The 23366-nt window shown below is 44.0% G+C and overlaps 1 protein-coding gene across 4 annotated transcripts; it reads left to right on the top strand.

Moving 5' to 3' along the window:
- Positions 1–302: 302 nt before the first annotated feature.
- Positions 303–23366, top strand: si:ch73-366l1.5 (FILIA-N KH-like domain-containing protein). 4 transcript variants are annotated; one of them, XR_006007597.1, is made up of 5 exons: positions 303–637; positions 9584–10151; positions 12260–12359; positions 21257–21425; positions 22634–23360. XR_006007597.1 is itself a non-coding variant. In XM_041957206.1 (5 exons), exons 1-4 carry the CDS (start codon positions 359–361, stop codon positions 15094–15096), a joined length of 981 nt encoding a protein of 326 aa, XP_041813140.1. In that variant the 5' UTR covers positions 303–358; the 3' UTR covers positions 15097–15133; positions 19007–19521. The 4 variants fall into 4 exon arrangements, 3 of the variants coding, with proteins under 3 accessions (XP_041813140.1, XP_041813139.1, XP_041813141.1); XM_041957206.1 differs by lacking the exons at positions 21257–21425; positions 22634–23360 and adding exons at positions 15063–15133; positions 19007–19521; XM_041957205.1 differs by having other exon boundaries at positions 21257–23366.

Raw genomic sequence — 23366 nt, 5'->3', positions numbered from 1 at the left:
TCAGTTTAATGTGACAGAAAAATAAAATCATCAGATCATCACATCTGAGAAGCTGAAGCCAGAAAAGATGAAAAATGATCAATATAATTACAAAACTATTAGAAATGGGAAATTATTACAAATCATCTTTCTCATAACTAAAATGTATAAAGACTGCAGATGTATGTTAAGATTAAGATAAAAACATAACTTCCTGTAAGGGCTTTTATTGTGAAAGAAACCCGGAAGTGCAGTGTCTGTCGTCAGCTGTTGAGGTTAAATAGTGTTGAGAGGCGGGATGCTGCTCAGTGTGTGTGTGACAGCAGCCTGGTGGACACACACTTCAGCCCCTGAACTTGTCGATCCTTGAACCACCATCATGGACCTGGACCCGGCCGTCATCATCCCCGCCATCCTCTTCACCGTCGTGGCCATTTATTTCGCCTCGTCGCTCCTGAGCAAGAAGCCCGACGCCTCCTCCTCCTCCTCAGCCGGGAACAAGAAGCCCAAAGTCGGCTACGGAGACGACATCCCCCCGTCCAGAGCTCTGGGTGAACCGCTCCGACCCGCGCCCGAAGCCTCCCCGCGCCCAGAGCCTCCAGCTCCGGCTGTGGAGGACATCGGAGCGGCTGAGAAGATCCAGGACTCACATGAGAAGGTAAGATCGATCGATTCTGGCTTTGATCAGTTTATTGGAAAACTTGATAATATTTGGATACTGATTTCAGGCCACCGGAAACTTGTTTATGACCAGTTTTTCTGATCAATCAATAATTTCTTAATCGACAAAAAAACAAGAAAAAAATTATTTATCCAGAAAAACATTTTTGTACCAAAGATGTTTCATAAACGTAGAAAATAATAAAAATGTATCAAATATTTTAAACTTCAAAGCAAAACACGTTTAACTGAAGATGTTTTTTCAGGCTGCACTAATTTACATTTTTATAGATTTGATGATCAATCTGCAGATTATTTTATTGACTGACTGATAATTTGATCTGGAAGATTTTCAAAGTCGTGTAATTAGTAATTAATTCTAATTTGAAGGGTCTTTATTTCATTTATTGCTCAGATGGCAGCAGCAGCTATGAACTAAGAATAGTGTTCTGTAAAACTGAGTATTGATTGTTATCAGGTGTGATAATCAATGATCCTTTAAAGTTTGCCCGCAGCCTGAAGTTGATCTGGACTCACAGGTTTGTTTTGTTGCCGGACGTCCAAACAGAGGCACCGCCTTTCATGGCTGGATGCTGATTTGCTTGTCCACACAGTGACGGGCGCGTCGGCCGGCTCTGAGCGGCGTTCAGAGGACCCGTCACAGCTGAGGGCCTGTGCTCGCCCTGCTGGACCATTTGAATGTCTGCTGATGCTGCAGTGGTTATGAGCTCACATGCAAATGAGCTTCTGTTGACGGCGGTACAGAAACCTCTTTGTGGACTAGGTTCGTCTCCAGAGGTCATTCTGCACGTTGACCCCCGTTCTGGATCCTGCAGCAGAGCCTTTAGAAGCCTGAAGAATGTGCCCACTGCGGCTGTAACATGCGACCCACTGAGCGTCTATATTTGGTGCCAACATGAATCCTATATTTACACCTGCGTATGTTCGTGGCCTCACATGTCTGACATGGTGCTGGGGGGGGGGGCTTCATGAGATGTTTAACATCTGCTCATCAACATGCTCATCAGAGGTTTTTAATAGTGTCCTCAGCGTTCCTGAATGAAGTCAGGAGAGTTCAGGACAGTTTATTTCTTCATGAGCTGCAGCTCCAGGATTTAGACGGTGACCAGTGGCCTGTTGCTCCTGTTTCATTGTCATACGTGTACTCGTGGTTGTGTCTCTGTTCCAGTGGTGGACAGATGCTCACAGCCTGATGACACCACTGTGGCAACATTATGTCCAGAGGTGGAAGAAGTACTCACATCTTGTACTTAGATACATGTAGAAATACCACAGTGTGGAAATACTCTGTTACAGTTCAAACGACTGTATTTCAATTTAGAAGTGCAAAAGTAAAAGTACTCACCATGCAGAAGGGCTCAGTTCACAATGATGTGTGTGATACTACATGATTATATTTATTGACGCGTTCATGTGTTCGCTTTAGCGTTGCAGCTGCTAAAGGTGGAGCTCATTTAAGGACGTCAAAAGTGAAGGAGCCAAATATAAACGAGCCCTTTGCTTCTCTCTTTGCTGTAAAACTATCGTGTGGCTGAGTGTTAGGGAGCTCACACCCTCCGTCCACTGATAACGTCCTCCAGCATGCCGAGGGGTCGCCTGCGCTGTCTGAGCTGCAGCGGCGGTGGTAGCGGCGGCGGCAGCTGCAGAGCATCGGGGTGTGTTTTACAGTGCTCTTTGTGTAAATGTCCACATAAAGAAAGCCTCTGTGTTTGTGAGCCTGTGGAGCTGAGACACAGACCGTCTTGTTGCTTTGGCCTTTGTCTGCTTTGACTGAAGCTCTGTGGGAGTCAGAACAGTTAGCCTGTAGTTAGCCTCTCAGCATGAACATCACTGCACCAGACTTCACTTGAAAATGGCTTTATTTTACTTTACTTTAAGTCAGACAGAAGATCCAGACTGAGAACTCCCAATAATGTCATTTAAAGAATAAGTCTGGTGATTTAAAATATTTACTTTAAAATACTCACTACAGCACCAAATGTGGATTAATCCGCCACTGAAAATAGTCCCCAACAAATGCACTATTTCCTCCCGTTTGTTTGATAAAAACTACAGTGAGCAGCTGTTCGAAGGAATTACTGAAGCTTTTTAAGATGAAACTAGATATTTATGATGTGTTTTAGTGATTTACAGCTGGAACCACATGATGAAGAGGTGTAGTCAGAGGTCAGAGGTTTAGGGTTAGAGTTAGGGTTTAAGTTGCTAACATTAGCATGTATGGTGTACTAGCTTACTACCTACACTAGTAACATGGTGTTACTTGCGACGCCAATGAATGTTTCATACTATATTAATTTGTGTGGTGAGAGTTCATGTTCAAAAACCCTTAGTCATGATTTCCTGTGCAGTATTTTACCACTGGGTGGGAGCTGGTCCTGGGTGCTGTGAGATGTTAGGCTAACAGTCCATTAGCATGATGTCATGACCTGGACTGTTAGCTTTAGCCTCAGTCTATTAGCATGATATCGTGACTTGTATGTGTTAACTTTATCCTCCGTCTGTTAGCATGATATGATGACCTGGGACCTGTTAGCTTTAGCCTCAGTCCATTAGCATGATGTCATGACCTGGGACCTGTTAGCTTTAGCCCCAGTCTGTTAGCTTCTTAAATGACCAGGACGTGTTAGCGTTATCCTCCGACTGTTAGCATGATATGATGAACTGGGACCTTTTAGCTTTAGCCTCAGTCTATTAGCATGATATCGTGACTTGTATGTGTTAACTTTATCCTCAGTCTGTTAGCATGATATCATGTCCTGGACCTGTTATCTTTAGCCTCAGTCTGTTAGCTTTTTCAATGACCAGGCCCTTTTAGCTTTAGCCTCAGTCTGTTAGCTTCTTAACTGACCAGGACCTGTTAGCTTTAGCCTCAGCCTGTTAGCTTGATATAGTGACTTGTATGTGTTATCTTTAGTCTCAGTCTGTTAGCATGATATCATGACCTGGGGCTTTTGCTGTGCTTTTACTGCAGTACAAGTACTAATGAGTACTGCAGTACTGTGTCTCTGTGCCACCTGATCCAGAGCTCCACCTGACCCCCTCACATTTATGAGCTTAGCATGTTGGACTGCTCCGTCATCTGAAGTGACAGCTGCATGGGTTCCACCTCCATCCCTGCAGCTCAGAGGGCACACGGCCATAAAGCTGCATTTTCTACTCAAAAGAAAGCCTGAATCTGTGGTCGTCCTCTGTTATTCTAACGGGGGTACGTGAGGACGTGGCCGTTATTCCCTGCATGGGAGAATAAATGTGCAGATTCTGTTGAAAACTGGAAGAGTGGGGGATGAAGAAGTGGTTTAAAGTTTACATAAAAAGAGTGAAATTACTGAAAGCAGTCGGGCACACTGACCGTTTTGAGGCTGTCTCACAGCTCTTCTCCCTCCTCATTGGACAGTCAGCTCCGTGTTGCTCGTGGCGATGCAGCTCTCCTTATATGGAAATGTGAGCGTGCACACTGTAATGCAGGTTAGGCGGAGGAGCGATGGTGTCTGAGCAGCTGTTCTCTGTCCAGTTCAGAGGTGGAGTTAGTGTAATCTGAATGTTTCTGCATCATATCAGCCCTCACAGGCATCTCTCACTTCCTGTCTGGATCAGAGGATAAACAGACCAAAACATTATTGTGCTCAGAAAGTTGTCAGTGTTTTCAGCTTTGTGTTCGTGTCCTCCGGACTTGTTCCGTGGTATAACTCCAGAGCTCATAGTGTCTCGTTACCGTAATTTATTAAATGACATTATTAATAAATGTTTGTATGAATGAGCCAGTCGTCATAATTCCTGCGCTGCTTCCTCACGCCTGGCAGCATCACTGTGGACCGCAGCTGTTATTGGTCGAGGGAGTGTTGGAGTTTCCTCATTGGCCACAGCTGTGAACGGTCTTCAGTCAGGTCCTCGGTTCATCCACACTCCAGGTGTCCACCTCGTGTCTTTATCATAGTTTTAAAATCGTTTGTCGAGCTTCCAAACTGTGTTTTCTAAAACCAGTAAATTTGCCCTGATGACTCCTCGCCGTCTGACGTGCTTCTCTGGTGTTTCACATGCTCACAGCTTCCATTCTGACCACATTTGTGATGATTCATAAATGTTTATCATGTTTATAATCCTCCACATATTTATTATTAGCGTCCTCTGACTGGAGGACTGATGATGAGTCATCCTGTGGGTGTGGCCTGTGTGGCGTTCACAGACCTCTCCTCTCTTTGGACGTTATCGCACTGTGAACGGTCTCATTGGACCTCCTCTGTTGTCTGACATACCTCTCCTGGTATTTCCCCCTTGGACTGGCCCAGTTCCTGCCTCTCCTCCCTCTGGAGCCCGGCCTGGCCTGGCCCGGTCCGGTCCAGTCCGGTCCGGTCTGGTCTGCCTGACAACACCTCTGCTTCTCAGTGCTCAGAGCTGTTGGCTGGACTTCAAATCCAGGAGCAAACAATGGCTTCATATCACAGCGTCGCCGCTAAATCCTCCTCTGTGGTCATTTCAGAGAGGTTGGCACCGTCACCGCCGCCGCCGCTGCTGCCACACCCGAGCCCACCAGAGAGGCCACATCCTGCCGCGTTTGTGGTCTCGTTTTGGCCACGACGAAGCGGCCCAGCCGAGTCAGGAGCTAACACTGACAGTCAGAGCGAGAGCAGCTCTTCACAGAGTAACAGGGTCTGTAAGAGACCCGAACAGCCAAAGGAAAACCTGCACAGAACACATGCTGGTTTCCACTGAGGGCGCCAGCGGGCCACAGCTCTGGTATTAAACCACCACAGATCTTTGTGGTTCATGGTAACCGTTCACACACTCGAGAGGAACTCACACAGAAAGTCACAAAAAACACATTTATCTGCTGGTTTCAGTCCAGATGTGATGACTCCAAACCTTCATCCTCATCTTAAAGCAGATGATTCTAATAACAGAGCTATGAGGACTGAAGTCCAGAAGACCAGAGTGAGTTTCTGCTCCCCTGAATAAACCTGGTCTGAGCTCAGAATCAGTCCTCAGCGTCCACACTCTCCATCACTGGTTGGGACAGAGTGACACGAACACATTTACTGAGGACAAATGAAGAGTGAGTCTGGTTCTGGATCTGGACAGACGTGGACAGCCTGCAGACGTTTTCAGAGGACCGGCTGGACGGGCTCGTTGTCTCTGTCATGAATGGAGGCGGCGTCGGAAAGCTGAGGCGGAGACGAGGAAGAGTCTTTGTGCAGACAGAAGCGGAGCTGGACGCTCTTTGTTCCAGGCCAGACGCCGACACGCCGCCATCGCTCTGCAGCCAGATGTTCCACCGCTGGAAGTCAGTCCTCAGATGAAGACCTGTTTCACTTAGAGCAGGGGTGGAGTGTAACTAACATTTACTCAAGTACTGTACAGATTGAAGGTACTTGTACTTTACAGCAGTATTTCCATGTCATGCAGTTAGTTTGTTGATGATTCTGGTTTTGTTTCTGTTGTCACCAGACTGTTCTGGGATCAGTGTTGTTGGATGCTGTTTCTGCAGAGAGTAAACGTGACTCGTTAGCTTTGTTTCGTTACACTGAGCTGCGTTAGCTTCACATCATGTGAGTAGACTCTGAGTGAAGTACTTTTACCTCTTCGTGGAGTCCAAGTTTCTTCTACAGAGACTAAAATGTCGCAGCGACAGTGAAGCTGCTAATCGACTCCCATCATCACTGATAACGTTCATGTTGAACCTGCCTGTTGTCACGGTGACGTCTGACGGACGCACAGATCGACACAGAGCAAAGAGCAAATAATGTGTGTCTGTGTGTGTGTGTGTAAGTGAGTGTCTGTCTGTCTGTCTGTCTGTCTGTGAGATAATGGAGGAGGAAGGCTCCGTCCTCTCCCTCCTGTCAGCTCTGGACGAACAGCTTGCTGATCTCAAACCAGCCTCAGGCTCCTCACCTACTGGAGCTGCTTCCTCCTCAGTGTTTGCTCAGGTCGTTGGCTAACCCCCCCTCCTGCCAGGAGCCCTAATGCCCGTCCTGCAGGAGCGGAGCACTCAGTGTACAGTTACAGACTGAGATCTGTTAACAGGAAACGCTGCCGGACGACTCGGACTAATCCACAGCAGCAGCTTTCAGCTTGACGTTCTGGAGAAATGATTCATTCTGTCTCTTGGTTTTATTTATGAATAATCCTGAATTGGTTTGTTATAATCTGGGTTTAATGCTTTAACGTTTACTTTGTATTGTACAATCTGGATTATATTAATCAGGTTTGTTAATCTTTACTCATAATGTTGATCGAGTCCTTTGTATAATCTCGATTCAGTATCTCATAATCTTGATTTAAAGTCTAAATATTGGCGCTGGTTATCTCGCGGTCTTGACTTCCTGTTAGTATTGGTATTTCCGTCCTGCCTAACATCTCCTCTCTCCATCTTTGGCCGGCTGTGATGCTTCCTGATTGATTGGTTCCCCGCAGCAGACGTGATGCTCGCTGCCTGACAGAGTAACGTTGCACATGATGATCTCATGTTGGACGAACTCGCCCAACATGCATATTTGACCAATTTAGGGCAGCGGTGCCGGCTGGGCGTCGGTTTCAGCTAAGAATACGGTTTACCATCCTGCTGACTCATAAAATGATTTAACGACCCTGCGTTTAGCATCACGGCCCAGAACACTTTGTTTCAGCCAGTCGGCGCTTTGGTGTTCAGATTATTTCGGTGTGTCATGGCTCAGGAATTCAGAGGCGGAGGAAGGGACCGGTGTTTTGGCCTGAATGGACACCATTCCACTTGGAGGGCGTGAGGGACGGCTGCTGTGGGATTAAGAAACCGGAGTCTGTCGGAGCGGTTTAATACAGGCAGGCCTGATGCTTTTCACCGTCTGACCTCCCGTGATGCCGCCACTCGTCACCGTAGTGACTCATTAGTTACAGCGGTGTGGCGGACTGATGCTGACGGGACCAGACCGGGTCACTGTGGTCTCTGCTCGGGAAAACATTTCCTCTGCATCTTTTCTCTGCTGCTGGATTAACGTGTTGTAGCACAACATCATCTGAGTTTGACATTATGCAAAATACAGTTTTTATAGAAGGTTTCAGTTTCTCTTTGTGTCCAGTTAAAATACAGAGGAACGCCCAGGTGTGATTAGCCTAGCTTAGCACAAAGACTGGAACCCCAAGTCTGTCTGAGTTACGTACATGTATGTTATGTTAGCTAACCAGTCCCCAATCCAGCCTGTAGTTGTCAAGTGAGTAGCCTTGAAGCTAATTGTAAGCTAAAGGGACCACAAAGCTAACTCAAAGCTAAAGGGAACCAGAAGCTAACTCTACACTAAAAGGACCCAGAAGCTAACTCTAAGCTAAAAGGACCCAGAAGCTAACTCTACGCTAAAAGTACCCAGAAGCTAACTTTAAGCTAAAAGGACCCAGAAGCTAACTCTACGCTAAAAGTACCCAGAAGCTAATTTAAGCTAAAAGGACCCAGAAGCTAACTCTACGCTAAAATGACCCAGAAGCTAACTTTAAGCTAACAGGACCCAGAAGCTAACTCTATGCTAAAAGGACACAGAAGCTAACTTTAAGCTAAAAGGACCCAGAAGCTAACTCTACGCTAAAAGGACCCAGAAGCTAACTTTAAGATAAGGGACCTAGAACCTGGCTTTGACCCAGCGCCACGTATATCGTTCAGATTGTAATTACAAACTACATCAAAATAAAATCACTAAAACCATTGACGCAGCTAATTTTAAAGGATCTATACAGAGTTGTACGTGGTTTTGTTAACACATGGCTACGTCACACCGCAAAAGCAGCTAATTAAAGCTATTTAGTTCTGACTGAAGCTTCTCGGAGCAACAGGAGGTTTTCCTGTTTAGCTAACGCTAAACTACAGGGAGCTACACCCAGACTCTTAGCTAATAGGCTAAGGTAAACGCAGCAAGCAAAAACAAAAAACAGGAAGGCTGAATCTTGTCTTTTTGAGTGTTTTGTTATTTTTTCTAAATTGTCATGAAACTGAGCCAAACAAAGCAGCTTTTCCACGTTAACACCTCTGAGCTTTAAACGGCGGTCCGTCAGTGCAAAGTCAGCACTTCACAGAAGACACAGACAGGTGTGTGTGTGTGTGTGTGTGTGTGTGTGTGTGTGTGTGTGTGTGTGTGTGTGAGCTGTCAGGACAGGTTGGCAGACACTGAAGAGGGTTTAATTTGTCCTGGTGTCAGCGGCAGGCGGCGGCTGATCCTCAACGAGGAGCTGCAGCTGACGGTCGTCTGTCGTCCCACGCGAGCGTTAGTCTGTCAGAGGTCAGCAGGGTTACCGTGATCCCATCACATGATGTGTTTACTATACATGTGATCAATACAGTGATTTGACGTGAATTAATCCCATTCGGACGTTTTGACTTGTTACGTGTAGGAAACAGACAGTCACATCCGATGAGTTCATGGAGGCTTTGCTTCGTCAGGTGAGCCAGCGTCACACCTGTGTTTGACAGGTGGAAAAGGCTCATTAGATCCCAACTGAGGCTGCATTTTTCAAGCCAATACAAATACTGATATCATTTCAGTTCATGTTTTTTTTACACATATTGTCTCCAGTATTGATCTGAATCCCTTCAATCAGACATCAGCGTCTGTGTCGAGTCATTTTCAGAGACCTGACTTTTCCATCTCAGGTGCTGATCATGTGATGTCTTTGCCAGAGTTACTTCCTGTCAGTTTTACAGCTGATTCTGATGTTTGGATGAACAACGAAACGTCTTCTTGATTGTTCTTTTATTATTTTAACATCAGGCATCATGAGCTTTGTGTTTCTTCTTCTCTGTCTTTATCTCATACTCGATGTATATTAACTGATAATACTTTATACTTAGTTTTCACTGTGTGGTATTAGTACTGAAGTAAAGGCTCTGAATACTTCTTCCAGCACTGTGTCTGTCTCAACTGTTTGGAAACTGAATCTCTGACAGAAGTTAACTTCTTTGTCTTTGCAGGCTGTTCTAGAAACCGTGTCAACCCCAGAACCAGCCCCTGAACCTGTCCCAGAACCAGTAAAGGCACCAGAACCAGTCCCTGAACCTGTCCCAGAACCAGTAAAGGCTCCAGAACCTATCCCAGAACCATTGAAAGCACCAGAACCAGTCAAAGAACCAGAAACTGTCCCAGAACCAGTAAAGGCACCAGAACCTTCCCCAGAACTGGTAAAAGTACCAGAGACAGTCCCAGAACCAGAGACTGTTCCAGAACCAGTTGCAGTACAGGAACTAGCTGCTGCACCAGAACATATCCCAGAGCCAGAACCTGTAACAGAGCCAGTGTCTGTACCTGAACCTGTCCCAGAACCAGTATCTGTACCTGAACCTGTCCCAGAACCAGCATCTGTACCTGAACCTGTTCCAGAACCAGTATCCGTTACTGAACCTGTCCCAGAAGCTGATCCAGAGCCTGTGGCTAAGTCTGAACCGGAATCAGAAGCAGTCCAGCAGTCTGTGACTGAACCTGATGTAGAGGCATCACCTGACCCTGAACCGGAACCAGAACCGGAGACCATCCTGAACAATGGTAAGTCTACTTCATGGGCATGTTGTTTAGGTCTGCAGAGGTCTCTTTAAGATGTACTGCGTATTCCTTACTGATACCCAGGTCTGGTTTTTACAGCACTTGTACTTGTCAGAGTACTTTCTATGAAGTACTCCCTCTGCTGGCTCACAGTTGGTCCCATTAAGCAGATCAGGTATCACCCAGGTGGGACTGATCCACATCACGTGAATCAAACGTGCCAGCGGCTTTGTTTCTTCTCTGATTCAGCCCTCAGTCGCGCTCGTCGCCTGTCAGACAGCGAGCAGGTCCCACTGTGCACAGTCACGATGAGCCGGAGCTCCGCTCGCCTCAGACTCGAGCGAGACAAAGACCAGTTTGTTGAGCTCAGTAACACAAACCAGATAAAGGTCAGGTCTGTGGGAAACTGTCAGCTCGTACGAAGCTGAAGCCTCGACAGAAATCAGTGAATGAGGTCGTTTCTGTGCAGATTCACGACCAGAGCAGCCCGAACCAGCAGCCGCGAGATTCACCTGATTATACCTCTGTGTGCACGTCTTCCTCTGCAGCGAGCAGCTTAAAGAAACATGAAACCACAGAAGATTCACGTCTTCTGGAGGAACCGATGGGCCGAGAGCCGGACAGGAAGTCAGGAAACATAGGGAGACGGACCAGCGCGTAGCTGGTCTGGATCTGTCCTGAGTAACACGGGATCTAAATGGATTCATGTGTATCAGAGGCTTCCCTGGTTCCTTCTAAATCTAGTGTTTGAGTAGAAAAACAGCGAGTCGCAGCCGACGTCAGCGGCTGTAAACAGCCGATAAGTTCTTATCAGGAAGAGCCGACAGACTCGAGCTGCCGGCCGTCCCTCGCAGCACAGACGCAGTTTATTAGCTGTAGATGGAGCGACGGGTGGGGGGCGTAGGCTCAGAGAGGACGCATTAAAAATCAATTTACAGAAAAATCTCATGATTCCACTCAGGACACATGATGACGGAGCAACATTTCAGCCGTGAGAAGTGTCAACAGACATGTGAATAAACATGTGACTGTGTGTGTGTGTGTGTGTGTGTGTGTGTGTGTAGAGCCATCTGCTTCAGGAGGATACTTAATCTTAAACAGTCAGTTAAGCTCTTAGCAGCCCTGAACAACAGCCGCTGTCCCAACTGACAATCTGCTCCACAACAGGTGTGTGTGTGTGTGTGTGTGCGTGTGTGCGTGTGTGTGTGCGCGTGTGTGTGTGCGTGTGTGAGTAAACCGTCTTTGATCATTAAATTGTATGCTAATGCTTTAGCACACATCAAGTTAAATAAAAGTAAGTCAATGCCTAAGTTAAAGCTAATTATATGCTAATTCTTTAGCATTAGCTGATTTGTAGGCAGTTAGGTGATTGTTTTCTATGCTATGCTAATTCTGTGCGAGGGATGCTGAGGGACAGTGAGGAACCCTGGAGGGACAGTGAGGGACACTTGAGGGACAGTGAGGGACGCTGAGGGACAGTGAGGGATGCTGAGGGACAGTGAGGAACGCTGGAGGGACAGTGAGGGACGCTGAGGGACAGTGAGGAACGCTGGAGGGACAGTGAGGGACGCTGAGGGACACTGGAGGGACAGTGAGGGACGCTGGAGGGACAGTGAGGAATGCTGAGGGACACTGGAGGGACAGTGAGGGACGCCTGAGGGACAGTGAGGGACGCTGAGGGACGCTGGAGGGACAGTGAGGGACAGTGAGGGACGCTGGAGGGACAGTGAGGGATGCTGAGGGACACTAGAGGGACAGTGAGGGACGCCTGAGGGACAGTGAGGGACGCCTGAGGGACAGTGAGGGACGCTGAGGGACAATGGAGGGATGCTGAGGGACGCTGGAGGGACAGTGAGGGACAGTGAGGGACGCTGGAGGGACAGGGATGCTGAGGGATGCTGAGGGACAGTAAGGGACGCTGAGGGACAGTGAGGGACAGTGAGGGACAGTGAGGGACGCTGAGGGACGCTGAATGACACTGAGGGATGCTGAGGGAAGCTTAGGGACACTGAGGGATGCTGAGGGACGCTGAGGGACACTGAGGGACGCTGAGGGACGCTGAGGGACGTGGTCTCTGAACTGTCCTCCTGCTCTGTGTCTCCTTGTGTCAGACGTGGCTGCAGCTGAAGACCAGGTGAAGTTCACTCCAGGAAAGAAACAGAGCAAGTTTGAGACGCTGATGACGAAGGAGGAGATCGAGGAGGAGCAGAGGTCAGTCTGAACGACATGTTGTTTGCACGCCGACACACAGACGCTTCCCGCTCGGCCCGTTTCAGCTTCTGTCTGCATGAAAAGAAAGAGGCGGCAGCTGAAGCTTCGGTCCTGCAGAGGAGATGCTCGGCTGAAGACGTGTGAGCTTCATCATCATTCTCTCCTCTAATGATTTCCATCCAGCAGCTGCTGTTTCACCAAGTTTACTTTTATTTTTAGCTGCGGTTTCAACATCGATGGAAGCAGTACAGTGGGTACAGCAGAGTAGAAATACTTATAGCCAAAAGTACAAGTATTTATTACACAGAAAAGCCAATTTCAGAATAATACACATCAAACTAAAAAGTAAAAGAACAATATTTACCTCTGAGTTTAGTAGAAGTTTAGCATAAGATCACTAGCTAGTTCTAGATAGATATTAGATGTTCTAAAAATTTACAGCCGCTAACTGCAGGGGTTGTGTAGCTAACAAGGCTAATGTTAGCATGCTAATATCTGAGTTAGTTCAACTTATCTGACCTTAACCTTGATAAACTCTGTTTAATAATGAGTCATTGTGGAAGATTTTTAATTATATTTCACTGAAATAACACAACAAACCTCAAATGAAACACGATGCTGTTATTAGCATTTATCTAAATCAGTTAGCTTAGCATATTCAGATATGTCCCTTCTGTTACACGCTGTATGAATACTACTGACTCTGAAACACAAATTAAAATAATAACTACATTTTCAACGATTTAGCTTTTAGCCTGCTAGCTTGTGATGCTACAGTGACTTCCTGGTTGTATAGTTGACTGCTCTTGATTGGACAGAGCTACGGATGTTTCCTAGCAACCAGTTTACACGTCAAAGTCTCAACTATCTAGTTGTTAGTGATTTGCTGGACGAGCAGGACGGCCTCAACAGACCGTGTTGATGTGTCTGTCAGTCACATGGTCTTCTCCTGTCTCGTCGCCGTCGTCTCACCTGGACGCTCAGCGGGTGTTTTTTCCTCGTCAATAATCGATTTATTTATCAATTTATTCTTGGCTTTGTGTGAACAGAGTGTTGGGCCTCTGTGGGTGGACGCAGACAGCAGGTTTTGTCGCGTCCTTCGCCGCCCCCCGTCCACTCGTCCTCAGGCCAGGACAGTGAGTGAATAGAGGGGGGTGTTGTGTAATCGTCTGCAGGAAGGAGGGCGAGTGAGGGCAGCACATTCCTCTGTTCACTTCACAGTTTGTTCCTGGCGTTTTTCTGTTTGTCAGCAGAGGGAGTGAACGTCTGCTGCTGCCCTGATTGGAGGCTCGTGTGTTTTTTTTACGTTTCTGTGGTTTGGCGGCGCTGCTTTGTTGAGTTTTTCAGGAGAAGCAGAGGAGGAAACGAGTCTTTGTCTTCGGCTTGACTCGCTTTTCCTTCTCGTCTCATTCTGACTTGTGTCTCGGGCCAAAATGACGTCACGGATGGATAAATATTTCTCCAGAGTTTGATGTTGAACCTCGTCCAAGTGTCTCATTCCAGTTTGTATAAACTCCCCCCAGCTCAGCCGGAGTGATGGTAGCTTCCACGGCTCCAGCTTTGGTTCAGTCCGGCCCTGCGAAGCCTGGGACCAAACCTCAGTCCTGCCTGTAGTGCTGATCAAAATGTGTCTGAATCATTGATTGAAAACTGTCCACTGTCGAACGTTTGGTCAGATTCTTCAGGCCAACACGAGCCAGCGCTGTCTTACCTGTTCAGCTCACCTGTTCAGCTTACCTGTTCAGCTTACCTGTTCAGCTTACCTGTTGTTCCTGAAGCTCGTGGAGCTGCTCAGTTGCCGTAGAGGCTCTTCACACTGTGAGACCAGAGTTACTGAATCATTGATCCAAACTAGATCTCACTTTAAAAATATAAAGACCAAAAACAGTCAGACATCGATCACAGAGTGGAGCCTCATCCACAGGCCGACCAATCAGAGTTCATCTACAAACCGACCAATCAGAGCATGACGTGTCATAACCAGGACAAAGACGTTTGTGGGACTCTTGTGGTTTTTGACGGGGCTGCAGTGTCAGACTGCGGTAGAGAAACTGATCAGAGCGTGTTCGTTTGCTACAGGACTGAATTTTATCGTGTTAGTGTTATTTAAAAAATCTAGAAAAATAAAAAAAAACCCTTTATATAATGTTTAAAGTCAGGACTTAATCTTCATGAAACTATAATAAAGCAGGTTAGTAATGACAGTAATTGTGTGATCTCGTGATATTTTCTGGCGCTGCTGCAGCCCAGCATCACAGTGCACCCTTTATTTCTGCTTTCTACCACATGGTGGCGCTGCAGTTCACCTCAGACTGACTCAGTGTGTCCTGCAGTAAACAGTATGAGCTTTCATATTTTAGATCGGGCACACTTTGTACCTTTTTACCAACACGTGAGGATTCAACATGATAACCTGTGAGTCTCTGCGTGCAGGATTGAGGTGACATTCACATCTTTCATGAAGAGCATCATTTTATTTCTGAGTGAAGTCTGGAAAGTGACTCATTTGGGTGTCGGACGTCAGGTATCTTATCAGCCGGACGCCAGCCTCCACCTCCTCCTCCTCCTCCTCCGCCCTCACCCTGCACGACGCCCCAGTTCTTCTGGCTCGTTTACGTTTCAGATCACGAATGTGCAACAGCAGCAAATGTTTGTGGCTCCATGAGGACGAGTGTGTGACTGCCTCCGCCTTTATCTTTCCAGGATAGAGCTTACATCTGATTTTACTGCTCTGTAACGAGCCTCGGCAGACGCAGTGTGTTAGGAAGCACATGGTAAGGAGACGTTTCTGTTAAATAACCTCCCGGTCCTCCCCCTCCATCACAGTGCGGATAGACTGATGACCTCCAAATGTCTTTTTCTACAAATTCTCTCCATTTACAGCTGATTAATTAATTAATTTATTACATGAATGAAGCTTCTTTTTTCAGTATTTAACTGAAAACAGAACGGAGAGCTTGATGTCGCCAAACGAAAGCAGATAATCTTGAATCGAAGTTTAGGTGGGTGTGGTTATCAGTAAACCACACCCACCTCACCCTGTGATTGGTCAGGAGGGAGGCGGAGTTTGACGTCAACACTGTGGATGTTTTAGCACTCTGGTACTAAAAGTATTCATCTGGAATGATGCATCAGTTTATTAGTGGATTATATTTTACATTAATAATCTCTAAAGTAACTGAAGTTGTCAGATCAGTGTTGTAGAGTTAAAGTCCAGTATTTCCCTCTGAGATGCAGTGAAGTAGATGCTCATGTAAAGGTTTGATAATAAAATAAATAAAAAGTACTCGAGTAAAGATAAAATATACTGGGTTTCTTGCAGAAAGAGAGTAAAAGTATTTAACAAAATGTTGAACTGCTCCTTTAAATCCTGCAGATCTTCAAAGTCTGATCAGTTCATGAGAATATTCATTCAGTCTATCCGTACTCCTGCCCTCCTGTGACGCCTTCACTGACCTCCTCCCGATTCATCCCTTGACTCGCGTGCCTTCTGGTAAATGGGTCACGTGGTTCATGTGTTTCCACGGCGACAGCCAGCTGTTACACCAGCTGTACAGCAGTATGTTGTAGCACAGAGGGAGGGTGTTCAGACGCTCTTATTATTCACCTCCTGTTTGACCTCAGCTGACAGAGAACACGCCAGTATCACCCCTGAGTCCTCGTGCTGGAAGCTCCCAGCACAAACCAGTATACCCGTAGTCAGACGGCAGGCCGGAGATACTGGGACGGGCGTCCAATGTGGGTCATGTGCCGTCAGAGGGGATGAGACGTCCACACGGGACACAAAAGGTCTCGAAGGAACCTTCAGCAGGCGTAAAGAGCAAACACAGATTCTCCACCTCAGAGCTGCTGTTAAACTAACAGAGTAACATCCAACACAAAATCCCACAAGAAATTCACCGTTCTAAAGGTTCCAGTCTCCACTTTGTGTTGTGGTTCAGTTCACTTCAAACATCATTTGTGCCTTTTCCTGCATACAGCGTACCCCCGACCCCTCCAGCAGTGTTCTGGTTTCACTCTGTCAGGAAGTTATACGATGCTCTAAAACTCTGATCTTTTACTTCAGGAAAAGTACTAATACAAGAAATACACTAAAAAAAGTAAAATAATAGAAAACAGTAAAAATACGTGTGCAGAATTTCATATGTTACTGTTTGATAGTTGTGATGCATTCAAGTGTTCGTCACTTTAATGTTGCAGCTGATGAAGGCGGAGCTTCATAAACTACTGGAGGGTAACTTGTCGGTTCCTGTGAGGATCAATAAAAGTTCGTCTTTATATTAATACATAGTTTTTAATTAGTTGATGATGTTTTTTTTATTTTTAAGCTGAAACTGCAGAAAAACTGATGCTGTTAGAAATATGTAGTGAAGTAGAAAGTACAATATTTGCCTCTGAACTGTAGTAGAAGAAGAAAGTGGCAGGAAATGGGAACTAATGTTTTACAATGTTTCCAAACCGAACGATCGATCGATTAATGGAGGAAATAATCAGCAGATTGATCCAGAATGAAAAGAATCATTAGTTAAAATGAAGCTCAACCAGCTCCAACAGTAAAATCCTGCTTTGACATGAACGACTGAGTCACAGTCATCAGTGAATGATGTCGTTCCTGCACCAGCAGATCAAACTGGTGCAGCATATTTTCCAGTTTAGTTTGATGGGTGGAGACTTTTCTGTCAGTGCAGCTCTGATTTTAATAAGCAGCTGCCAAACTTCATATCAGCCTCGTACCAGCTGTGTGTGAGAGGCTGCATGTTCACACACACTCCAATCAACTGGATATTCATCTGATGACGCTGCTCGAGCAGTCTGATTTATCCTGAAAACTCTTCTTTCAGCCGTCTCTTCTCTTCAGGGTTTCATATAATAAGATTCACTTTATTTTTAAAGCTCTTTCCAAATTAAAAACCACTGAACAAAGTTCAGAGCACATGCAGTTCTTACTCTGAGACCATATGAGATCTTCAGTTACTGCTCTGCCGTCTGCTCCTCTCAGAGCCGAGCTGCAGGTTGGCGCCATCTGCAGGACAAATACAGTCAGTACACGTGGTTATTGTGGCACCATTAATAAATCTTCTCTGACAAATATTCTGAAGCAGCAGTTAATAAGTGACTATCAGCTCGTTATGGGCACACTGTGAATGTGAATTATTATCAGAGCACGAAACATTAAACACAAGTTTCAAATGTGAGTAAATGCAGAACATTAAATTGGGTTATTTCTGTTAATAAAATCCAGACTTCACAAGTGGATCATCGTTTTTAATGGCCTCAGAGTTTCACATGCACCACCTGCTCCACCTGCCTGCCCCCCCCCCCTCCAGAATCAGTCAGATCTCTGTGTGATCATGTGATCACTGCGTTCAGACGGTTTCTGCCTCATCTGGATCTGCTTTGGTTCTGGTTCTGGTTCTGGTTTCCTGTCACTGAGGACGAGCTTGCTTCTTTTACTTCACTTTATTTATTCCAGCTTCTGTCCAGCTGTGCTGCTCACCTGCTAACCCTGCATGCTACCTGCTAACACCACAGCTAACGGTGAGTGCTGTCACTCAGCTCCTAATGGAAAACACCGATTCACACACACACACACACTGATCATCCGTCAGGGGTTTCAGTTGGACGATCATTTTTTGATTTGCTGCGTTAGCGTCGAGTTTTTGTCAGTGACCATGACGTAGACTCAGATTCTCATTTGTCAGCCTGAAAGCTGCAGAAGTCGACAGTTGACCCTGAAAACTGTCTGTCAGGGAATAAAGGCAGAGCCAGGCGTCACCAGGTGTGACCAGGTGTCACCTGCAGTTCTTTACAACGCTGTTAGCCACAAGTTAAAACTCCAAACTAGTAACCATTGAATGACAGTTATATTTTTATCGGTGCACCGAGGAAGCGCTTTTAATGCACAAAATGTTGACACTGAACTCATCTTCAACAGTTCAGTCTCAGCGTGTCTCGTTTATATTCCTGCGACAAACACACAGCGTTAGCATCCTTAGCATTGTTAGCATCCAGCAGCCTTACAGTCTTTGTTATTTACCTGGTTCGACTCCATAATAAACATATTCAGAGACTGTGTTCCTCAAACCTTCAGCATGAATTCATGAGCTGATCTAACATGAATTAATTAACTTGAATTAATTAACATGAATTAATTAATATGAATTAATTAACATGAATTAATTAACATGAATTAAATGCTGCGTTTAAAGGACCAGACCAGCAAGTCGTTTCTCCTGAACTACAAATCAGACTCAACATTTTCCTGTTTGAACAAAAGCTGAAAAGTTTTCAATATTTGGATGTTTTATTTCTCTTGTTTAGAGTAATTGGTGAGAGTATTGGTTTCCAATCAATCCATCAATCAATCAATCAATCAATCAATCAGTCAGTCAGACTCTTACATGCTGTGTGTTACCTGATAAAGTTGCTGAATGAGTCCAGAGTCTGTGGTTGGTTTCCATCCTGCAGTGAAATGACTGGAAACCAGTGGAACCAGTAGAGGAACAGAACGAAACAACAGTGAATGTTTCCGCTGTGATTTCAGTGATTCAGACTCACTGCGTCGGTCCTTTTAACGTGTACATGATAAACTTTTACATTTATGAGACCAGTGATCCCAGAACCTGAACCTCTGTCTCTCCTCTCAGAGCACCCGAATGATGCACATCAGACTTCAGACACCCTCGTCCTCTTCAGTCTTCATCTTCCTCCAGCTGATCTGAGAACAGGCCCAGCGCTGAAGAATGAATCGACTGTGGAGGAAAGCTTTATTTTATTTCACCTTTGTGTCGTCGGAGCTTTCAGGCCTGAGCTGCTTGTGAACAGCGAACGTCTTTTCACCAAAGTGCCTTCAGGAATCTGTGTTTTTAGCGCTCTGCTTTGTGTGCTGGAGACTTCCTGAGAAGTCCTCGAACAGGAAGAGCTGCATTAACAGAAAGAAAGTGAGGGTCCTGTGATTGTGTGAATTTTAAAACAATTAAACTGTGATTAAATCTAAATTAAGTTTGGTGTCATCTGCGCGTTAAAGCAGAAAGCTAACAGTAATCACCGGGCTGCTTCCTCTCTGCTGAAGCTTCCTGTGCTCCAGCTTCAGCGCTCTGTCTTTGACTTCTTCTTCTGTGTTTGGTTTAAATATTCAACATGCAATAAATGTGTGAAGCTGTGCACGTGTTGTTCATTGTGTTCGTTAAGCAGGAAGCTGTTGAGGCTTTTTGAGTTTATTCTGACGTCAACATGCAGTCATTTCAGTGCAGTTTCACATGTGCTTCATGTCCTGCTGTTTCCAACATTACTGCAGAAAAGACGGCAGGAATGTATAAAAAATATATATAAACGCCATCAAGTGACCACACAAGAAAAGAGCGACACGTATGGAACAATGTGGAATAGAGATAAAAAGCTCATGTGACACATGTGAACACGTGACGTAAATCTCTTGTTTGACAGCTTTTCTTATTAAACACGGCGGCGAGAAATGTTCTGTTTCCTTCAGATATAAACAATCAGCTGATGTTTGTTAGAAGAAACTTGTGAAGGTGGATTTTTGCCTCAATAAGTGAAGAGAAGAGAAGAAGTTTTTTATCTAATTAAAACCGAGTGAAACTTCTAATGAGGCACTTTACAGACATTACTGTTTCTGAGCCTGTAAAGAAATAATTCACTGCATGAATCTATTTTAAATAAACTTTATAATAGATTCTGAGGATCTACATTAAGTAACAAATAATAGCAAAGAAATGTAGTATTTTTGAAAGGTTGTTGGTTGGTATTCTCATAAAATCATAATATTTAAACTTCCTCTCAGAAATGATTCTCTCTCTAAATAATGTGTTTTCTCTTCATGAGCATTAATCTTGAAATATTTAGTCAAAATATTTCAACTTGTTCCTTAAATGTTCTGATTTTTTCTTGGATGTTGTGATGTTACGTTGGATGTTGTGTTGGATGTTATGTTGGATGTTATGTTGGATGTTATGTTGGATGTTTTATTGAATGTTGTGTTGGATGTTGTGTTGGATGTTACGTTGGATGTTATGTTGGATGTTTTATTGAATGTTGTGTTGGATGTTATGTTGGATGTTGTGTTGGATGTTATGTTGGATGTTTTATTGAATGTTGTGTTGGATGTTGTGTTGGATGTTACGTTGGATGTTATGTTGGATGTTTTATTGAATGTTGTGTTGGATGTTATGTTGGATGTTGTGTTGGATGTTGTGTTGGATGTTATGTTGGATGTTGTGTTGGATGTTTTATTGAATGTTGTGTTGGATGTTTTATTGAATGTTATATTGAATGTTGTGTTGGATGTTATGTTGGATGTTGTGTTGGATGTTTTATTGAATGTTGTGTTGGATGTTTTATTGAATGTTATATTGAATGTTGTGTTGGATGTTATGTTGGATGTTATGTTGGATGTTTTATTGAATGTTATATTGAATGTTGTGTTGGATGTTACGTTGGATGTTGTGATGTTGTGTTGGATGATATGTTGGATGTTGTGTTGGATGTTGTGTTGGATGATATGTTGGATGTGATATTGGATGTTTTGTTGAATGTTATGTTGGATGTTATATTAATATTAAATTGAATGTTGTGTTGGATGTTATATCGGATGTTATGTTGGATGTTTTGTTGGATGTCATGTTGGATGTTATATTGAATGTTGTGTTGGATGTTTTGTTGGATGTTGTGTTGGATGTTATGTTGGATGTTATGTTGGATGTTATATTGGATGTTGTGTTGGATGTTATATTGAATGTTATGTTGGATGTTATGTTGGATGTTGTGTTGGATGTTTTGTTTGATGTTATGTTGGATGTTGTGTTGGATGTTTTGTTGGATGTTACGTTGGATGTTATGTGTATGTTATGTGATTTGTGTTGCGACTGACTTCCCAGGGTGCAACAGGAGCAGCTGGCAGCCATCTTCCTGCTGCTGAGGGAGAACCAGGAGGTGCTGGGGGAGGTGACGGAGGGAGACATGGAGGAGCAGCTGAAGCTCTACTCCCTCTGAGACGCCGTCCGTCCTGTCAGTTATCACAGCGACACTGACTCACAAAACCTGAATGTAAAATATTGCAAACTGAAAGTTTTCGACTCGTTTCAGTGGAAATGTTTTGTTTTCTGTCCTGTTCGCTCTGCAAACTAAACATCTGACTGCAGTCCTCTGATCAGTGTTCAATGAAATCGATGTTATTGATCAGGCTTTAGATGAGAGATTACAGTTCTTATTTCTTTAGTACTTATGGGGAATCAATAAATCACACGTAGGGTTTGTTATATTGTTTCATGATGGCAGGTTCAGTGTATTATTACTGTGAATCAAACACTTGTGACACTTTAAAGCTGTGCTATACTTATTTTACTTTGGGAAACTTTTTCTACTGTAAAAACTCTTTTTAAAAAATGATTAAAGCTGCTTAAACCTGCACCTCAGAGGCAGCGGATGTACCTCCGGCTGTTGCTTTAAGAGCTTTAAAATGACAACAAACCTGATATGAGCTGAACCCAGATCAGATCTTCTGTCCTGTCATATCATCAGATCATTAAGGGACATTTATTGGGCAGACAGGACAGGAGTCCAGCTGTGTGTCTTATTTTATATCACAGTTTGTTTCACAGCTGAATTCTCAGCCTGAACTCATCATTATTCCATCACAGCATTCGGTGTATCTGCAGCAGCTGTTTGTAGCTCAGCGTTAGCCTCGAGCTAACGTCACTGTTCACTACGTTTAGTTTTGTCATCGGTAAATTAAAAAAGCTCACTAACTACTTCATAAACACTAGTCAAAAATATTAACAGCAACTAACTGCAGCTGTAACTACTGTGTAGCTAAATGACAAAGCTAACATTAGCATGCTAATGTCTGACCTGTTTAGAGTAAAACAGGTAATCTGGAGTGCAGTCGACATTAATAAATATTCACTGTGCATGATTTTAAGTTACATTTCACTAAAATAACCCAATACACCCAAATTATGAAACATAATACTGTTATTAACATTTAACTAAATTAGTTAGCTTAGCATAATCAGATATGCCCCTCTCATTATAAACTGTATGAACACTACTGACTCTGAAACACACAAATAAAATAAAAAATAATATCTACATTTACAATGATTCAGTTTTTAGCCTCTAAATCATTTTAGGAAGTTCTGCTAGCTTGTGAGGCTGCGGTGACTTCCTGGTTACATAGTTGGCTGCTTCTGATTGGACAGCGCTACAGATGTTTCCGAGCAACCAGTTTCTACAGTTCTGGATTTCTTCTTCAGGTTTGAAGAAGATGTTTGATGAAGACGTCTTCATCCTGCCACCACAGCTCTGCTCATCCTCTTCCTCAGGTTCTGCAGTCAGAGCCGAACTTCACGGCCAGCGAACACGATTTTACTGAAAGACGAGTTATTTCAAACAGTTAGAAAATTAAGTCAAGTGGAGATTTATGATTTTATATATTCTATATTTACACCATATAATCACTTAACAACTTTTCACTGTTTTTAATATCATATTCAGACTTTTCTCTCACAATAAAACAATTTTATCTGGAATATTAATACATGTATTAATATTAATTTTATTAATTTTATACTTTTATTCTCAAAATATATCAACCAAAAAGTTAAGACTTTTTATTATTAGTACTTTATCATATTACTTTTTTTGCTGAATTTTTTCTGGAAATATCAGGATTTTCTTTTCTTCAAATGTTTTAATATTCTTAAAATATTTCTTGAAGAATAATTCTCAACATATTTCTTTGTTATCACAATATTTCTGATTTATTCTGTAGATTTATTGGCTCTAACATGTCGCCATAGTTCTGTTTCAGAGAATAGTCGTAGAAGAACCTCTGAGGGTCACTGGCTTGTTTAGGACCGGGGCGTGCTGCATTATGGGTAATGTAGTGTTTCAGCTGATGTTTATTGGCTCTGTGTGTTTTTTAGATAATCCAACAGTTGAGGCTGATTTTGATTTTAAATGAACTGTAAAGACTTTTTCATGACA

The sequence above is a fragment of the Chelmon rostratus genome, chromosome 17 (genome assembly GCF_017976325.1).
Source record: "Chelmon rostratus isolate fCheRos1 chromosome 17, fCheRos1.pri, whole genome shotgun sequence".
NCBI classification, from domain to species: domain Eukaryota; kingdom Metazoa; phylum Chordata; class Actinopteri; order Chaetodontiformes; family Chaetodontidae; genus Chelmon; species Chelmon rostratus.
This window is presented reverse-complemented; position numbering and strand designations above follow the sequence as displayed.